The sequence below is a fragment of the Schistocerca americana genome, chromosome 3 (assembly GCF_021461395.2).
Source record: "Schistocerca americana isolate TAMUIC-IGC-003095 chromosome 3, iqSchAmer2.1, whole genome shotgun sequence".
Taxonomy (NCBI): domain Eukaryota; kingdom Metazoa; phylum Arthropoda; class Insecta; order Orthoptera; family Acrididae; genus Schistocerca; species Schistocerca americana.
The window spans coordinates 905,223,823-905,245,091 of record NC_060121.1 but is presented as its reverse complement, the minus strand read 5'-3'; the positions used below and the strand labels follow the sequence as shown (position 1 = coordinate 905,245,091).

At 40.0% G+C, this 21,269-nt stretch overlaps 1 protein-coding gene across 1 annotated transcript in view; it reads right to left on the bottom strand.

Moving 5' to 3' along the window:
• Nucleotides 1-21,269, bottom strand: part of LOC124605409 (RRP12-like protein) — a 135,678-nt gene that overhangs the window by 73,824 nt on the left and 40,585 nt on the right. The window contains exons 6-8 of the mRNA XM_047137060.1: nt 15,986-16,216; nt 6,588-6,823; nt 5,138-5,405 (exon numbers count right to left, since the gene is read on the bottom strand). Of these exons, the coding sequence (XP_046993016.1) occupies nt 5,138-5,405; nt 6,588-6,823; nt 15,986-16,216 (735 nt within the window). The remainder of the gene's footprint in view (nt 1-5,137; nt 5,406-6,587; nt 6,824-15,985; nt 16,217-21,269) is intronic.

Sequence of the window (21,269 nt, the reverse complement as noted above, 5' to 3'; positions counted from 1 at the left end):
GCACCATGAGGTAAGGGGTTGGTAGCACGGCAAGTGTGGGGATGGACGAAGATGTTGGGAAGGTTCAGTGGGTGGCAGAATACCACTGTGGGAGGGATGAGAAGGATAGTGGGTAGGATATTTCTCATTTCAGGTCGTCAAAACCCTGGCGGAGAATGTAATTCAGTTGCTCCAGTCCTGGATGGTACTGAGTCATGAGGGGAATGCCAGACAGTGGGACTTCGGTAGGTGGTGGGTGTCTGGAAAGATAACGCACAGGAGATCTGACTATATAAGTGCATGTCACTAGTAATCTTGTATGAAACCTTATGACTCATGTGTGCAAATTAATAGAAATGTTTTCATGTTGGGGACTCTTTGTCATAATACGCACATCATAAATCTCCACATGTAAATATAGATGTGGATTTCCTCTCAAAAAGACAGCTTACCTAACAAATACTACACAGTCCAGTCGCATTAACGTGAACACCGCCTTTATTCAATGTCAACATGCAATAACCAATCACAGACGGCAAGTGGCGGCACTAGCAGTGGACAGTATGTAAACCATATTGGGAGGGCATGAAAAACAGTGCAGTTATTGTCATTATGTAGAAGTGGGGTCATTTACCTGATGTCCAAAAAGGTGTGATATTTGGCTCCCAAAATGGCTACGTTTCTAAACTGTTCATGAGCTGCCATGGTTAAAGTATACCACACATGACAAAATAGCACTAAACAAAAGTGGCGCTGAGGCGACTGTAGTGCACTACGGGCCATAGGTGACATGTGTGAGCGACACCTGTCGGAGACGTATATAGGCAAATAGATGTGCAGCTGTTGAGCAACTGACCATCCAGGTAAACCCCAAAGAGTTTCTCCTCAATGACTGTTCAGCAAATGTTGCTGTTTATGGGCCTCCATAATAGATGCATGGTCCCTACACCCATGCTGCCTGCCGTTCATCAGCGACGAAGGCTGGAATTTGTGCGCCAATATCACAATTGGATATGGTGACAGTGGCCTTTCCAGATGAATCACTTTTTACACTCCATCTGACAGATGACCATCGGCATGTACGGCATGCAACGCCTTAAAGCAAACACCCTGCAACAACTGTCAGAGTCTTACTGCCTGGGGAATGTTTTAGTGGCACTCGGGCGATCTTGTTATTCTGTAAGGCACAATGGATCAACATGAGTATGCCTCTATCTTTGGGGACATCTACCCCCACATGCAGCTTGTTTTTCCTCAGCACGATGGCATCTGCCACGAGGACAATTAACATGTTGCACAACTCGCAGTGTATGTGTGTGGTTCGAAGACCACCAGGATGAGTTTACCGTACTCTCCTGGTCACCAACCTCCCTGGATTTAAACCCAACTGAGAATCTGCGTTATCATCTCGACTGGACTGTTCACGCCTCTAATGTTCAGCTGAGAAACACAGTGCACCTGGCCAAGGTACTGGAGTGAGCATGGCTCCACATCCCTGCTGGTACCTTCCAGGACCTCACTGATTCTCTTCTTGCACATCTCACAGCAGTTTGCACTACAAATGATGATTATTCAGGCTAATGGACAGTGCATTTAATAGTGAACTGTATTTCGATGAGCTGTACTATTGGTGTCAGTTTCAATAAAGTAACCAATTTTCAGTTACTCGTATTGTACAGTCTTTGTATGAAGAGGCACTTCCACATGAACGCAACACCATATTAGCAAGCTTGTAGTTTACACTCTGGTGTCACATCTGTTGTTGGGCATGCGAAAGATTCTCTCAAGCTCTGCCACATATGGCAACAAGACTGTCATGGGACCACCTCTCTCATGCTGAAACTCAAATCTGCTTCTTACCCCACACCAAGGCACTTCAGAATTACCAAAGTACAATTACAGTCACATCTGCCAGTGTCAATAAGACATATCACCAGTACCAGTAATTTATTTGCATTTCTATTTACAGAAAATACATCACAACAATTCAGCAGCTCACAACCAGCAAACTTCACACTTAAAAATCCCATTTACAGCAAGAAAACACACTTGATGATAGGAATTATTTTCCATTACACATTGTGTATAAAACAATAAATAATGACACAACTGATTTTCAGCAACCATTTTAAAAGGTGGGAGGGGTGCAGGGGAGAAAAACCAGACCTAAATGAATTTTTGAATATCTTTTTGGTATTTGTCCGGCAGGCATCATCCAAAAAGTGTGATATTTTGGCAAGCCGACTTCTTGACATCTTCTATAGTTCCTGGAGTGTAATTGATCTCTGATGGCTGCCGACTCTATATAGTCTTTACACCCCCCCCCCCCCCCCAACCCCCCAAAGCAGCCTCCGCATGGTGCATGGCTGGTGGTTGAGGAAGCAAAGGGCTCCCCGCTACAGATCATGACCTCACTCCTTCTGTAGTCACAGCCGCATGTAGCTCTCAGTCACCATGGTTACAATGCTTCTTCTCCAAAGGTCCTGATGGGAACGGATTTCCATATAGACATCCAATGTGATTTGATCATACTCCAGGCTGGATCCTAGGCCTTTCTTAACTGAATGCTGCTGTACTTTCCTAGTAGCTCTTCGTGCAGTAATATCTCCACTGCCTCTTTGAGAATACAATCCCAGAAGGTATTTGATTGCTGCAACACCTTTGTGCCATTGCAGTTCATGCCATGTCCATGGAAGATGCAGTTCTCTGCCATGGCGGACTTTGTCAGCTGTACGTCTTCTGTGTGGCGTTTATGCTCACTGCATCTCTCCTCTTACAATCCGGATGGTCTGTCCTACATATATTTTCCCAAACGGCAAGGGATATGATAAAATCCCAGTTTTACGGAGTCCTAAGTCATCCTTGACTGATCCTAATAAGGATTTTATCTTGAGTGGAGAGTGAAACACGCACTCACGCACTTGACATTGTGTTTTCAGATCAATCTGCCAATCTTTTCTGATGTATTCCCAAAGCATGGTATAACTGCTATCACAGACAGTTTGTCTTCATCAGTGGTAGACTGCACTCTCAGTTCCTTCTATCTTAAGGCAGGTTTTATCTGGTGTTTGTTGTAATTGTTTGTGGGAAAACACGGCCTGTAAGTGCTGCAGTTCAGCAGCTAAGATGTCAACGTCTGAGATCTTTCTTGTTCTGTGTACCAGTGTGCTTACAGCACATTCTTGCTGTGAAGGAGCATGATAGCTGGAAGCATGCAGGTACAAATCTGTTTGTGTTGGTTTACAGTAGGCACCGTGTCCAAGTGTTGCATCTGGTCCTCACCTGACCAGCATATCCAGAAATGGAAGCTGGCTGTTCTCTTTTTGCCTTCATCATGAACTTGATATTCTGGTGCAGCAAGTTCAGGTACTGCAGAAAGTCTTGCAGGTGATGTCGCCCAAGCAACCAGATTAAAAATGTATCGTCTACGTATCGAAGAAAGCAAGAGGGGTTGTACACTGCCAACTCCAGGGTTGCTTCTTCAGAAGCCTCCACAAACATACGAGCCACTACTGGTGATAGTGGGCAGCCCACCATTACTCTATCTGTTTCTTTGTAGTAGTTCCCATCGAACAGAAAGTAGGTTAACATAAGCACAAAATCTAGCTGTTTTGTTAGCACTGGTCCAAACTTTTCTCCTATGAGCCTTAGCAAGTCTCTTAGAAGTACCCTAGTAAAAAGGGATACAATGCCAAAGCTCATGATGAGGTCTTCTTGGCTCAATCAGAAGTTCTGCAGTTGCTGGATGAAAGGCGCCTAACTTCTTATTTGGTGCTGCATACAAATGGGGTGAGCTTCAATGTCAGGTGTTTTGAGAAGTCTTATGTTGGTGCTCCAATGTCACTCACAATTGGGCGGAGAGGCATTCATTCCTTGTAGACTTACATAGTAAGTAAGGTCTAGGAGGTGCAGCTGCTTGTGGAAGAAGTTTCTTCACCATCTTCTTATCTGGAAATGTGTGCTGGAGAACCTCAATGATCTTCCTTTTCACTCTCTGAGGGTCTTCTTGCAGTGGTTTGGTTGCAAGGTGGTTGTCTTTAGCAGTTTGTCTGCAGGTGGTCGATTGCCATTCTCTGTTGGCTTGAGACCAGCTAACTGCATCCATTCACTCCCACGAGTCGGGGGAGAGTGTCCAGGCCTGCTGTAAGTCAAGTGAGAAGAGTTCTCTTGATGCCTCATCATGTCAGCTTTGAATACATCGGCTCCTCTCCCTAATCAGGGCCACGCTGGCTCTTCTGCACAGGTGGGAACTCGCCCTACAATATATCCTATGTTTCCATAACCCTCCTGCCCTCAATGTTCATCAGTCATTGTCTTTTATCCACCTATCCCTTTCCTGTTCCCATTCCAGCACTACACACCCTCCGATGCACCCACAGCCTTTTTACTTCTCCCCTTTTCTGACCCCCCTCCCCCCCCCCCCCACACCAATCCATTTAACCTCCTCACCGCACCTAGCTGCCCTACCACCTTCACACCTCGCCCCTGTATGTTCCCACAAGCAGCACTTTACCACCCCCACTCCTACCCTGCTAATCCCTCCCCACCCCACCCCAGACTACTCCTTACCCTCATCACCCAGTTTGCTTTTCCCATAACGTCCCATAATGCACTGCTGCTTGCAGTCTGATCTTGGCAGCCAGAGACTGTGTGTGTGTGTGTGTGTGTGTGTGTGTGTGTGTGTGTGTGTGTGTGTGTGTATATATAATTCTGATGAAGGCTTGTTTGGCCGAAAGCTTTGTTTGACAGTCTTTTTGTTGTGCCTATCTTCAACTCAGCATCTCTGCTGCATGGTGAATAGCAACTGCCCTTTTCATAATATTGTCATTATTTCATCCTGGATTTTCCATTGTTTAAAATCACTATTGTAAAAATTTCTACTTCATTCAAATGTACATTTATTATTATTATTGTTATTACTATTACCACCACCACCACCACCACCACCACCACCACCACCACCCCTGCAACCACCACTACTAGTACTATTATTATTTGTATTATTATTGCAACATTAACAACATACTTCATTGATTGGCAGAACACAGTTGCTCTTCTAAATTTGAACAACTCAATATACAACTCATTAACATTAAAATGAGACATTTTAAATAAGTAAAACAAATGTATAAAAACAGAAAAAACTAAGATATAATACCTCATACAGAATTCCAAGAAGATGCATGACATGTGGCCAAGAATCATGATATTGGTAACTCAAGCCTGCCTGTGCACAGCTTACTGCCTTTGCCAAAGCTACATCTCGCACATCACTGGCTGCAGAGTGGTCTGTGAAACACTCCTGTGCCAATGCCTCCATAGCATGTGTAGTGCCTGCTCTGACTTCTGGTCGTTCAGATGACCACATCTGTATGGCTACTGAGAAAAACCGAGGCACATTCGCCAGGCACAAATTTATGTCCACCCTGAAGAACAGACAGGTTTTAAGCAACTTCTATAACAGGTTATGCACAATTATCAACAAAGATTCGCAGTGTCTGACAGGCACTAACAAAAATTACTCAAAGGAAAAGTTGGTTTTACGCTATGATCTACTTGGAAAGTTACTGCCTTGATACTGTACACAATTTTAAGTTGCTGAAATATTGTAATGGGAAGTCCTGGTAGAATGTAAATAACTTAGGAGCAAACCCAACTCTCATTTGCACTGATTTGTTGACAAGCACATAAACTAGACTGAAAACTCAGTAGCTTTCAGACAACTTCTTTTTTTGGTCAACAGTGCACACACCCACACACACAACAATGCTCGCTGTAGCTGTACAGATGTTTGTGTATTGCAGCTCAAAAAAGGATTCATTGTTTATGTGACGGTTGATGACACAAGGCCTCTACTATTTGATGAGTTATCATCTTTCTCCCACATTATTTACCAAAAGTTATAAGTGAAAAGAACACAGGAAGTGTTAATTACAGAGAAAATTTATTGTAAGTGGTATGTACAATATTTCATCATTATTAATGTAACTCGGCTGACAGATTAAAACTGTTTGCCAGACATTACTCACCCATACACATGGAAAACTCAACTTATAGCTTCAGCCTGGCAAGGATTATCTATCCAGTTCATAAATCCAAAATATTTGGTCATGATATTACAGGACTAGATGGTACCCCTGTGAGAAAAGGTCATGTGATAATGGTGTATGCAAATCTCAGGAAAATTATCTTTTCTCCTAGAGGACCTAATACCACAATTGTAGAAGGGGTTATATGTAGTTAGGAACTGAAAGAGGAAACAATGGAAACTGGAAGTTATGGCTCTCACTATGAAGAACATTTCCGAAGGCTGACCTGGTACAGTAATCCCAGCAACAGAAAAATATATGGACATAACTACTGGATCAATAGACTGTCAGCTGAGTCAGCTCCAGGGAACACACTGACAAAAATTTCATTACAGACTTATTTAAAGACCTGAGAGTTCAAACAGAGAATATACACTTGCAGAATGCTTTACTGATTCATACCACAGAAAAGAAAAATAGGAAGAATACACAGATAACAATTACATTTAACCACACAGATAATCTAACCTGGAAGCAAAATATTAAACATCACACATCAATCTGAAAAAGAGCACTCACTTTGCCAAATTTATGTGCGCTTCCTGCATGACTAACAACCAAGCGAGAGTAGGACTTGTATCGCTGGCAGCAGGTTGATAGTCAAACAGTGCTGCGACCAGTTGTGCGTTGAGCTCTCCAGGTAGTGTTTTAGATGATGGACGGGAGATGAAAAGACCATGCAAAGCTTGCAGCCCACAAGAAATTATACGAGTATCTCCAAGTGTCATTATTTTCAGGACAGTCTCACACACCGTCTGTAACAGTTTTTGAATAGTTGTTAATAATAATAATAATAATTTTAGGTATTACCAATAATAGAGCATAAAAAACTATAACAAACAAATAAAAAATGGATGTGGTTGCAGAATAAAGGAGACATATGTTGTACATGGAGTGACATTTCCAGGGGCCTGAAGAAACAATGATACCATTCAACAAGCACCACATCTATTCTATCAAAATAAAACATTACAGGGAACTGCACAAGTAAGACTTTTTACACTATTATGAAAATGTAGCTGAGTATTCTTCAAAAACTGTTTACTGGCTTACCAGTTCTAAATTTACATCATTCTATTCACTTCAAACTCAACCTAATCACATAAATTAAGAAGGCCATTAATGCTGCAACAAACTAACTAGGTGATTTCTATAATTTTAAATGCTGTGTTTTGTATTTCCGTTATGGTAGCCTAGAAACGAATCTCGTCTGGTATTTTTTTATCTGTCAAGGTAATATCAATATATGTGAAATAGTTAACACCACCTGATGGACATTACATCAGATGACATCCTGAAATTCATGTAGTGTTGCAGCAAGACACTCTAAAAGGAAATATTTGGCAAGCAAGTTATGCTGCTGGTATGGTGAGAAACGGAAAAAGATGAAATACTCCGTATTACAACGAAATTGTATGATTTAAGTGCAAGTGCACAGTTTTTTTACTTATCTATAAGCCTGTTTTAGTGCTTTACGTATCCTTTGATACTGTGATGGCCAAAAACAAAAATTCCATATTATTACCCAAAAGATGTTAACAGTAAGTATCACACAATGGAAAGTCCAGGATGGAATAACAGCAACTGAAAAGGATAGACTGCTACTCATTTACTACTTTAAGTGTCTCATTTCCTAATCTAATTCCCTCAGCATCGCTTGACTTAATTCGACTACATTCCATTATCCTCATTTTGCTTTTTTTTATGTTCATCTTATATCCTCCTTTCAAGACACTGTCCATTCCGTTCAGCTGCTCTTCCAGGTTCTTTGCTGCCTCTGACAGAATTACAATGTCATCGGCGAACCTCAAAGTTTTTATTTCTTCTCCATGGATTTTAGTTCCTACTCCGAATTTTTCTTTTGTTTCCTTTACTGCTTGCTCAATATACAGATTGAATAACATCGGGGAGAGGCTACAACCCTGTCTCACTCCCTTCCCAACCACTGCTTCCGTTTCATGTCCCTCGACTCGTAACTGCCACCTGGTTTCTGTACAAATTGTAAATAGCCTTTTGCTCCCTGTATTTTACCCCTGCCACCTTCCGAATTTGAAAGAGAGTATTCCAGTCAACATTGTCCAAAGCTTTCTCTAAGTCTACAAATGCTAGAAACGTAGGTTTGCCTTTTCTTAATCTAGCTTCTAAGGTAAGTCGTCGGGTCACTATTGCCTCACGCATTCCAACATTTCTACAGAATCCAAATTATTCTTCCCTGAGGTCAGCTTCTACAAGTTTTTCCATTTGTCTGTAAAGAATTCGCGTTAGTATTTTGCAGCCGTGACTTATTAAACTAATTTTGCTACAGCTTTCTTCTTGCACCACATCTATTTCTTCTTGCTTTCCTTTCTGCAAAAGAATCTATTACCTCATCAAAGTTCGTCAAACGTTTTGCTACATGAAAAATCGAAATGTCGTTACCTAATACTGAAAAAGCTGTTAATACAAATAATACCCAAGATTAGTGTGGTTTCTCGATCTGATTACATCTATTTTGTCACTGTCTACTAGAAAAAACAAAATAGGCCTTTCTAATATTGCAGAAATTTTGTAACACACACCAAATAAACGTGACTGTTTTGGCACAAATGGTCATTTTTATAACACGACATAATATAATTCACGAAGTACCAATATCATCAGATGCCTATAAGGCCTACTACTAGCAATAAGATTTATGTTAGGAAATAGTTTCACATTTCATTCATATGCACCAGTTTCTCAAGCACGAGATAAAAAAGTAGTATTACAAAATTTTTATATAAATTTGGAATCGTCTTATTCTTCCACAATTTGTGTGATGTCCCCATTTCTTCTCCTTCCTCATTCTAACACACAATCTTGTCATCAAGAATTCTGTAGCTATTCCCGCCATTGTCAAAATTTGTTCGCCGATTAACTTCACAAACCCTGTCAGAATCACAGGTTTAGTTATCCCGTGATTATTCTCTGGTTAGGCATTGTTATATATTCATACAACACATTTTCTGCGTTACTTCCAGAATATAACTTAAGCGTCTTCTAGCCGGGGACTGTACAACTGGTTCTTACTAGTGTAGCGATCTGGCCAAAAATTTTCTGTCAAAGTTTCATTTTCTTGGATACACCGAGAAGATAATATGTAATCTCTCTCACCTGTTATTCCTGTTAGTCGTTTATTTCCACTCTGGTAGTCTGACTCTATGGATTTCACTAGTAATTATAGCAACGCTGAACACTTGCAAGCCCAATTAACCACATAATCAGACAGCGATTGGCGTTCATCCATTCAGCTTTACTCCTCTCAGCTTGTATAGCCCCGTCCTCTTAAACTTTATTTCTAGATGCCACGAGGATTCTCCTGACAGAGACATTACGTACACTATGCATGCATTCAAAAATCAACTTATGATTCATTCAGAAATCAACTTAAAATGTGTTCAAAAATATTCAAAAACCTACAGGGATGCATTTCAAAATCATATGAATAATCAATATACGAACGTGCGCTGGATGCTGGGTGCTTTCTGAAATAAGTTTTTTTCCCCCCACAAGAATATGAATTTGGCACCCCCTTTTCCCGGTAGCATCTAGCTGCTTGCTGTGACTGCTTGCACAGCCAACAGCCACATTCCTGTAGCCATAAGCAGGAGAACCTACTACTCAAATGTGACTCAACTGCGCTTGCGCATGAGCCCGTTCGTAACTGCTAAAACGAATCTAATGTAAACAGTAGTGACTTCACACTCATCAGAGGCAATTTTTTGTTATGAAGAATTGCATAGTCTTCCTAAAGCCTTTGACACATTTTGCTGTTGGCAGACGCTTGTATGAGCACTGTGTGTCCTTGTTGTAAATGGCGCATTTCCTCTGCAATTTAAGTTATTTTCGTTTTTTTCTTTTGTTTATGTTTTTGATGTATTATTCTGCAGTACGGGGATACAGTAATATCCTTTGGTAGAGTATCAGTTCTTACCAGTCAAAATTACAAAAATTTAACTGAAAACTAAAACAATCAAAAATTCTGGCAATTTTAAAAACTTCTCAGGTTTTTCCCGGTTTTCCCCCGGATGAAAAAATTCCCGGGTTTTTCCCGGATCTCCCAGTTGTCCCGGGTCATATACACCCTGAAACAAATGGAAAACCTTTATTTGTAATTGAGTGACAGAGATATTGACACACACCACACAGAGCCAATGGAGGCACTGCCTGGGAAGCCAAAATCCTGCAGATCATCTCACGTGGGAATTACAAGCAAATTGGTAGTCACTCTTGATATCTGGTGGTGTGGCCCACCATGACTTTCAGAAGACAAGCAGTTCTGGCCACTGGACATCCCAGCCCCACTTCTGTCAATGCCACGAGCCAAAATGAGAGCAAATATCACCCCGATCACCACTGAAGCACTACTAGACACAGCAGGGTTTAGTTCATATTGGCGAGTACTGCATGTATCTGCCTTTGTATTTCGATTTATCAGCACAACAAGAAATAAAAATAGAATCTCTGGCAGTTTCAGTGCTTTGGAATTACAAAATGCATGCACCTACTGGATCATAAGAGTTCGTGAGAAACTATTCACTGCTGAACTGTCTGCACAGCATAAGGAAGGGCAATTGCCCAAGGAATCAAAGATCACTTGATACTATCCCTTTATATATGATGGCATCCTTCGACATGGTGGTAGGCTGCAACATGCTGCGTTATCACACTGAGAGAAGCATCCAATTATATTGGATGGACGTCACAATTTCACTGAGCTTCTCATCACACACACACACACACACACACACACACACACACACACACATGAAAGACTGCATCATCTCGGTGAGCGGATTATGTTAGGGAAACTGTGAGAAGAATTTTGGATTCTGTGAGGATGACAAGCTGTTTGGAGAGTTCTTCACTCTTGCCTACCATAAATACAGTCGCCGGTATGAAGAGGTGGTGGCTCCACTACCACTAGACAGAGTTCAGCCTTCGAGATCATTTGCAGTAACATTCATCGATTTTGCTGGACCATTATATCCCAAATCTGGACACCAAACAAAGAAGTCCTATTCATCTTATTCACATGTGTCACAAGACGGGCCATTCACATTGAACTTGCCACTGATATGTCCACTGACAGATTTTTGATGGCCATGCAAAACTTTGCAGGACGTAAGAGCCTACCAGTCACTGTCTACTTGGACAATGCTACAACATTCCATGCAGCCAACTCAGACTGTCAGAGCTTTCCAAAACCATGCATCATACTGACATACAGCTCTACTGTGCCCACCATGAAATCACTTGGAAATTCATACCACCATGTGTGGCTTGGTGAGGAGGCTGGTGGGAGCACATGATATGCTCCGTCAAGTGCTGCCTGAGGAAAGTTCTTGGTCGCCCCCACATTTGAACACCACCTTGATCAGCATCACGACCCATCACTCAAGGAAAGAGCGATACTGTATTGACGCCAGCCCACTTTCTAAACAGTGGAAAATTAGTAACAATTCCATTTGGGCCAGAGCCAGCAACTAGAAGTGACCTTGCTGAGGAGTTCCGACAGACAAAAGGTCAATGAGAACATTTGGCGTAGGTGGAAGACCGAATACCTCCTGCTGCCAAGACAATACCATGAGGTGAAGGGATACCTTTCACAAAGGAAGCTGAGAATTGGAGAGGTTGTTCTGCTCCAAGAAGACAGCAAACCATGGCACTTGTGGAAGAGGGCTGTGGTGGAAGAAATGTGGCACAGCAGAGACAATAAAACATGGTGCATCGTCCTCTGCCAGCCAGATGGCATGAAGATCTGGCGACCAGTCCAGCTGGTCATCCCTCCCGAGATGGACCAGGGTGGGGAGGGTGTCGGGGAATAAAGACTCTTATGCCATCTGTTGTTGTGTTTATACTGTAGGTTGTGCTGCCCTCTGCAGCGGATATACGACTTCTTCACTGTAAATGGACGTTGTGAAAATAAATGTGTGTGAGCAGAAGTTTTACTGTGTCGATTCCTTGATTTCACTAGTGTGTACCAACAGTACTGATGTGTTCCTTCGATAAACAATGCTTGTTCAAAGTGATTTTTCAAGAAACGTCTTCAGCTTAATATGAACTCTACATTGTTAATGTTTTCTACTGCCCATTCAAAAAGTTGCAATGGGGTTTATACTTTGTTTTCAATGGGTCTTTGCAAACCGGTGCGAGCTGCCAGTCTCTTTACATATGCTCCAACACTGTCACAAGCCCCTTTGCCATGTGCTGTGGCAAAAAAGGGCCATCTGCTTCCACTTCAAAATCGTTCTCATGGAAACAGAGGTTTAAGTAGTCCTTTTTTTTTTGTATTGCACAGTAGACCCATCTGAGAAATAGAATACATTTTTGGGAGGTTTTGAACACACACACACACACACACACACACACACACACACACACACACACACACACACACACACGAAAAGTATATACTGCAAGTGTGTTGTGCTCTAGTGAATCAAAATAATTACGTAACTGAGATGTTCAACTTCGAATTCCTCTTTGAAATATCTAAGAAAGGGTATTTGAGTAACCAGTCATAAACCTTACGTTTGAAAATATTACTGGTCAGTGACCAAGCAGAAGCTGGAAGTTTATTGGAGTTTTAAACTCATTATTTTGTGTGAGTTTGCATTCTTTGTGAATCTGTGTATTGGTATGTCGATGTCCAGTTTACTGCTGGTGTTGTGAGGATGTACGTTCTCTCTGGTCTCGAACTCATTTAAGTTGCTTTTGACATAAAGCAGCACTGTGTAAATGTATAGATTCACAACAGTTAATATCATGTGCTTGATAAAGAGGGGGCAGCAGTGTTCCTTGAGCTTAACTTTGCTCATTATTCTGATTACTTTTTTTTGAATTTTCAGAATTTCACTGACAAAGCAAGAATGTCCCCATAAAAATATGCCGTAGGAAATGTGTGACTGGAACAGGCCAAAACATACCACCTTTAGATACTCATCAGTGACTACATGTGTCAGTCTCCAGATGAGATAACACACTCTTGCTATTCTCTTGCAGACATGGCTAATGTGTTCCTCCCAGTTTAATTTTGAATCAATGTGGAATCCTAACAATTTTACTGATTTGCTTTCAACAGCTGTTGTTAAACCCAGAATTAGTTTATGTGTTTTATCAGGATTACATAGGAGTTCATTAGAAGAAAACCAATTCATTACTAGGTCTAGTTTTTCCTGTGTTGTCTGATGCAGTTCTGTTGTGTCATGGTGTGTATTGAGCAATGTTGTGTCATCTGCATAACACACAACTGAATTTGCTCCTACATGGTAAGGTAAGTCATTAATTGCAATGATGAACAGAAAAGGACCTAGGACCGAGCCCAGAGGCTCTACAGTCCGAACTTCCTTCAGCGAGGAGCATCTATTTTTAATTGATACAAACTGTCTCCTGTTACTTAAGTATGATTCCATTACATCTAAAGATGGTTTGTGTATGCCATAAATTTCCAGTTTTGCAAGTAGGTTGTTAGATGGTATGCAGTCGAAGGCTTTTCTAAGATCACACAGTACAACTGATACTAGATACTTATTTTCGAATGCAGTTAACACCTGGTTAACAACTTCAGTGACAGCAGTAGAGCTACTTTTACCATATTGATATGCAAACTGTCTGTTGGAGAGGAGATCATGCTTTTCAAAATAGTTATTTAGTTGTATCAATATAATGGAAGGAAACATTCCACGTGGGAAAAATTTATATAAAAACAAAGATGAGGTGACTTACCGAACAAAAGCGCTGGCAGGTCGATAGACACACAAACAAACACAAACATACACACAAAATTCAAGCTTTCACAACAAACTGTTGCCTCACCAGGAAAGAGGGAAGGAGAGGGGAAGACGAAAGGAAGTGGGTTTTAAGGGAGAGGGTAAGGAGTCATTCCAATCCCGGGAGCGGAAAGACTTACCTTAGGGGGAAAAAATGACAGGTATACACTCGTACACACGCACATATCCATCCACACATACAGACACAAGCAGACATATTCTTTAAATATGTCTGCTTGTGTCTGTATGTGTGGATGGATATGTGCGTGTGTACGAGTGTATACCTGTCCTTTTTTCCCCCTAAGGTAAGTCTTTCCGCTCCCGGGATTGGAATGACTCCTTACCCTCTCCCTTAAAACCCACTCCCTTTCGTCTTCCCCTCTCCTTCCCTCTTTCCTGATGAGGCAACAGTTTGTTGTGAAAGCTTGAATTTTGTGTGTATGTTTGTGTTTGTTTGTGTGTCTATCGACCTGCCAGCGCTTTTGTTCGGTAAGTCACCTCATCTTTGTTTTTATATAGTTATTTAGTTGACTGTACATTAGATTCTCAAAAACTTTAGAGAAAATTGGGACAATAGAAACTGGTCGAAAGTTTTGGGGCAGATGCTTATCTCCCTTTTTAAAGACTGGTATCACTTTAGCAGTTTTGGGTGCATCTGGGAAAATTCCAGATTCTAAACACACATTAAAAATGAAAGAAAGAGGTTGACAGATAAGGTGCATTATTTTTTTCATTACATAGTTAGAAAACCAATAACAGTCTATACTTTTGGAGTTGGTGAACCTTGCCACAGCTTTTACAATATCCTCTGGGGTGACAACATTCCAGTGGAAAGTATACCTCCTATGGGTCACAGCACCACGATAATCTAGTGCACAAGTGCCATTTTGCTTGATTTTGTTTTTCAGATCACTCTCTGAGGTTAGGAAGTAATTATTTACTTCTTCTGGGACCAGCTTTGCATCTTGTGTATGGGTTTGTGAATTATATTGGTTGAAGATATCCCATGCTGCCTTACATTTGTTGGGAGCACTTTCAATGTAATGTTCATATGCCCGTTTTTTGGCCAAGGACAATTTGTCTTTGTAGATTTTTTTACGTTTTAGATAAGCTCTATAAGAAGTATTATCTAGCTCAAGTCCTTGTTTACAAGAATTTTTATATATTCTGTACAGTCTGAGCATCTACTTCCTAGTGAGAGCTAGCTCATCTGTATACCATTTTAGCTGTTTATTTTTCTGTTTATGCTCAGGGCTACTTTTGATTAATGGTGAGCAGGAGTACCATAACTCTGAGTATTTTCAGGAAGTTGTTAAACACCATTTCACCAGCACCCTTCTCAGGTTGTGTGTTATACACAAAGTCCCAGTTAGCATCAGATAATCTGTCAATAAATAAATTAATATATTCATCTTTCTGTCCTCTTACCCATGTGGTATTAGACTTGATTCTGACTGATTTGTCTGATTTAGGCAACTGATCACAGCAGAATGTTAAAATAAGTGGTTCATGATCAGTTAGGGCTCCACTGGCAAGTCTGACGTCATACATCTCTCTAGAAAAATTTACTATAATATTATCTAAGCATGCATTATCCTGTGTTGGTGTGTAATTTGTACATTGTAAATTTAGTGATCTTAAGATATTAAAAAATGTTTTAGTAACATGTTCATCACTGCTGGCCATTTCAATGTTGAAATCGCCACAGATGTTTAGTTTAATTTTAGATTTTAGTATTTTCCTCATAAGCAGCTCAAATCTTTTGAAAAATTTATTTACATCTCCACCTGGTGATCTATATAAGCTAACAATTATAGTATTGCCTTATTATAGTAATGCCTTAGAATGATTCAATTTACATGAGAATGTCACAAAAATACACAAATGGCAGAAAGGCAGGTTACAATACATGAAGCAAATGTTTAATCCTAAAGTTTTGCTGATTTGTCTTCCAAGTGGAGTCAACCATTGCCACCTAGTTTATATTGACATCAACTGCAATACTGGAGACATCTGGCACAATGACAAGAGAACGGGAATAAAATGATGACGATATGTTATATGCACACACATGGTAATAAGAAAAACAAAACCAGGTGAAATTCAATAGCAATTCGAGTCTCTAACCTTGACCTGAGCCTTCGGAAATGCAAAAATTATATCCTTGAGGAGATTAAGAACATGTAGTGTTGTCGTGGAGCCTCCGAGAGAACCACTTGTCTCCATCTGTGTGTTGCAGAACTTGGCAACATGCTTTGCTGCAGGGTGATGAGCTGGTGGTGGAGTAGGGGCTCCATCCAGCATTATGCTGCTACCTCTCAGTATTGCACAGACAGCATGTTGTGCTGCCTTGCGAACCTACAACAGACATGCAGATATTGTCAAGAAACAATAACCACTACTTACCAATAAATGTGTGGTACAGAAGACAAGTCTGATATTAGTCTATTGCTACAATAATCATCAAAATACCAGTAGCTATGGTTTCAGAGATACAACTCATGTATGTAAGCAATTACACTGGACATTAAGTAGAACTTAGTGCCTGCACTATTTGCTATTGCTATAAATATTTATTAATAAGTTGACTGTTTACCACAAACAAATATATATTTAAGTACGAACACAAGTATTTCAAGACAGTTCATCCAAAGGTCAAAACAGCAATCTGGTGCCAAATTCGTTAGTAATTCTTTTGCATTGTCTCTTTATTGGGATTCCATATTTGACTTACAAGATTTTCTGGGGAAGAAATCGGTGCATTATAATAAAGATCATAAAATTTGAAAGCATGCTCTTTACTGCTTTCTGACTTAATTGGTTTCTGCAAGTCTGAAAAGATTTTCACAAGCAAACATACAGCATAGATCTGCTTTGTTTTATTTGTTAATAATATGCAAAAACAAAGCTAGAGTCAATACTAAAAGCTGATATGATCATCAAACAGCTTTACATAGATATGGTCCCACTGGTGAAGGTGTGGCTTGCCCAGCCAATTATGGAAGCAAGGAAGGAAGGAAACAGTTGAACAAACCACTGAGCAAATTATAGAGGGACATTTACCTAAATGTGTAGACCAAATTTTCCCTAAATAGACCAAAATATTGTCACACATTAAAAGTTATGGAAACTGCATGGTAAATCCTAGGGTTACCTATGGACTGAAACACACATATTCAGATTGGCAGTCTGACATCCTCATAGGCATCATTTCACCAACAGATCTTACAAAATATTAACTATCTTCAAATTTTTTGGTTTATGAACCATCATTTTTTCTGGTTTTAGTTTTTATAGTAAGTCAATGTATTGGGTTGGTGGACAAGTTCATAGCAATATTCTGTAAGTTTAATAAACACAACAAATTCACATAACAGAGACTTTCTCCTTCACTATTTACGAAAGTCTGTCAATGCTGGGGTAACTTTTCAATTCTGCAACTGTAGAAGTCACATGGTTTTGAGGCGAGCCATGTTCAGAGCATATTTTCATGCAGAATGGAAGTTTCTTGAATGTTGTTCAATAGAGAGCAGAAAAGCTGAAACTCTGAGGGTGTTATATCAGGTGAATAAGTTGGGTAAAGAATGACTTCCCAACCGAATTCCTATATAGTGTTTGCCAGTCTAGCAGATGTTATCGCGGAGTAGCACCACTTCATGCAGTCTTCTTGGATGTTGTTCTTGGATTGTGTCTGCAAGACATCTCATCTCAGTTGCTGGTAATAAATGTCAGTGGTGATTGTTACACCTCGGGGAAACAATACATGGTACACAGCACTATCAATATTCCACCAGACACACAACATATATTTTGTGGATGCACGCAGGTCTTTGTACAGGGAGTTGCTGCTTTGTTTAGGCTAAATCATTCCTTTCTTTTCCTTATGTTAGCATAAAGACACCATTTCTTGCCACTAGTAATGATACAAGTTCGGAATGGTCGGTGTTGTTCAAGAGCCAAATTATGACAAACAAGCAGAGATGCACATGTAACCACCCATCGATTTTTGTGGTTTTGGCTTAGAGCATACACTCAATTTTTGAACCTTCCCCATTGCTTGCAAATGTTGCACAATAGTGGAATGAGTGCACTGACATTGATCATTCTGTACTAATGTGTTTAAACAATCTTCATCAAACCGGGAAGGTCTTCTTGAACATGGAGAGTCACTAACGTCAAAACAATCCTGTTTAGAATGAGAAAAACATTTTCTTGCAGTGCTCTGTCCAACAGGCTTATCCCCATACATGGCACCAATGTTTCTGGCTGCCTGCACTGTTGCCATCCTCAACTAAGCTCAAAACAAAGAATATGTCAGAAATATTCAGATTCCTTCACGTTGCACTTCATTTTCTAGTTTACACAGCTCCACTCACTATCTTCAAATGACAAAATGACAACATGTAAACTCAAATAGCAACAGTGAACTACAAATAAAAAATGACTCTTGATCCATAAAACTGTAACAACCAGAATACCAGCCTGAAAAATAAAAATGTTATGTACTTATGCACCAACCTAATAAAAACTGAAAATAGAATCTGTCTTTGTCCACAGTCTTCAGAAGTTGCTTCAGTACAGTTTTGCTGGCATGAGGATTTTACCTGATGCCATCATAACCATATTACTACAGCAGCTTCCTTTCCTCACACATAAATGTTTCCTTAAAAAATGGAACTCCTTGCCTAATGTCCCACAGGCACAGTAATTTAAAATATTTTGCATAACTTTAATGCAATGAAGCAAGACAATTTACGTAGAGATATAAGAATTTCTATTCTGTGATCACTTACGTCAGTGTCTGACATTTCCCAGGTTGATACAAAGACTAAATGGACAAACCACCTATGTAACAATCCTCAACTGATCCTATTGCTAGAAACTTGTGCCAGATTCTAGAGACATCACTTTGCCTCACAGCGACATTCGCTGCAATGTCCACCTGTATCATTCCCTGCTATGTTTGAGTGACTATAAGAGCCTCTGATCGTATTTTATTGTTGTCCGAACCATTGTGAAGCAACGCAACTCTTGTAATGACAACTAGCACGAGTACTGCAATGTTTACAGGTGACAAGGTTGTCACAAGCTGTATATATTGCCCCCTCCCCAGTGGAAATGTGAACTGATTCTGCTGCTCTTACATTACAAACAAACCAGTGTGTCGACATTAAAACACATTTCTGGATCACAATATTCAGTATCAAATTTTTGGCAATATGTTACATTTTGACCACTGTACAAGACAGCTAGTGAGGTTTAGGAAAAAGGAAATGTTACATAAAAGTTGCCCAAAACCCCAGATCAAGGGAGATTTACCTGATTCTGATGGAATGAGAAGGAAAGACTGTTTGTTGGGGACTCTCCCACCATTTCCTAAATCTTGCCAGTCCTTTTCCTTCACCCTTCTTCCCTCAACTTCAAACTCTGCCAGAAGAAGGAGCCACTGGCTCCGAAAGCTTGCACATTTCCACAATTTTTACATGCATCATCTCCTGCAGCTGCTTGGTGAGATTTTTTATCAACCCAACTTACATCCCAAGTATTAAATATATTTAATCTGCCACACACCACCAATAAAATGATCAGATATAATTTTTAATACCTATTGGAATAATCCGACAAAGTTAATACAATTTTAATCTTATGATCAAGTAACAGCAACAGTAGCTCTTTTAGTTTCAAACATGATGACCAGTTTCAGCTACCAAGGCCATTTTTCAGTGGTTACCTGCCTAGCATCATGAAAACATACACAGAGTCAGTCTGTGTACTCCCACAATATTGGTCTGGACTTGTAAGCACTGGAAAATGGCCTTGGCAGCTCAAACTTGCCATGATGATTAAAAAGAGAAGTGCAACTGGTGCTGTTATTTGATTCCAAATAATTATTACAGTTGCAGATACTACACCATCATGTTCCACATGTTGGGCAAAAAATTAAAGAATTGAACTTATATATTTCTTGAAGTGTGTACACTATATCAGAGAGAAGTGTACACCATAATGTCTTCTTCTTCTCAAATTGGAATATGGCACAATAAATTTAAGATAGTTAATCCTCAAGCAGGTGCACTGATTTTCATAACCTAGTGGGCTCATAGTGTGCTTTACACACATCTAAAGATAGTTGTCTTTATGTTACCAAGGTAAACCTACACATTCAAAATCACAGTTTAATCTTAGTTTCTTTAAACAACAATAAAATAAAATTATATTATATACGCTAAATTGCTGTTTCATTAAATGATAATAAAATAAACTTTCATTTTATCACTCCGCTGTCACGTTCAAGTGTTACCGCACAGTAAAGACCCACTCAGAGCATTAAAAATTGCAGTTGCATCAGATTCTTATTCAATTACTAATTATCTCATAGACAATTGCCTCATTAGGGGGTTGTGCTGCCATCTCGGAATCTGGGTCATTTTCTTGCACAGATCGTATATTTTTTCTCAGCTGGCTCCGTATTTATTTTATATTACTGCTTGCTCACTTTGGCGTATAGCAACACTGCTTATCACTGTGTTAGCTGAAGGAATAGTGAAGGAATAAAAGCAGGCTTACAACTGTAAAACAACTATGTGAATAACTCACAGTTGGTTCACCTCTTACTTCAGCAACAGACAGCAAAAGGTCATTATTCACAATGTTGAGAATGGCTATGATGTGGGGTCTGACTAGGGTACAGTCAAGTGGGGGGTGCCCCAGGGGTCAGTGTTGGGGCAACTCCTGTTCCTTATTAAGATAAATGATATTCCGCTTGTATTATGGATAACTATAAAGTATTTCTGTTTGCTGATGACACTAGCTTGGTAGTAGGGCATGTCGTGTGCAGCATTGGCTTGGCTTCAAATAGTGCACTTCATGACCTAAGTTCATGGCTTGTAGAAAATAAACTAAGACTAAATCACAGTAAGACTCAGTTTTTACAGTTTCTAACACACAATTCAACAAAACATGATATTTTAATTTCACAGAATGGGCATATGATTAGTGAAATTGAACAGTTCAAATTTCTAGGTGTTCAGCTAGCTAGTAAACTGTCATGGAAAGCCCACATTCAGGATCTTGTTCAAAGACTTAATGTTATCATTTTTACTATTCGAATGATATCTGAAGTGAGTGACTGTTGGACACAAAAATTGGTCTCTTTTGCTTATTTTCAGTAGCTTATGTCGTATGGTATTATATTTTGGGGTAACTGATCCCATTCTAAAAAGATATTTTTGGCTCAGAAACGGGCAGCTCAGGCAGTAAATGGTGAAAGTTCACGAACCTCTTGTTGACCCCTGTTCGTGAGTCTGGGTATTTTGAGATTGGTCTTTCAATATATATATTCCTTACTGTCATTTCTTGTTATCAATATTAGTTTATTCCCAAGAATATGGAGTTTGCACTCAGTTAATAC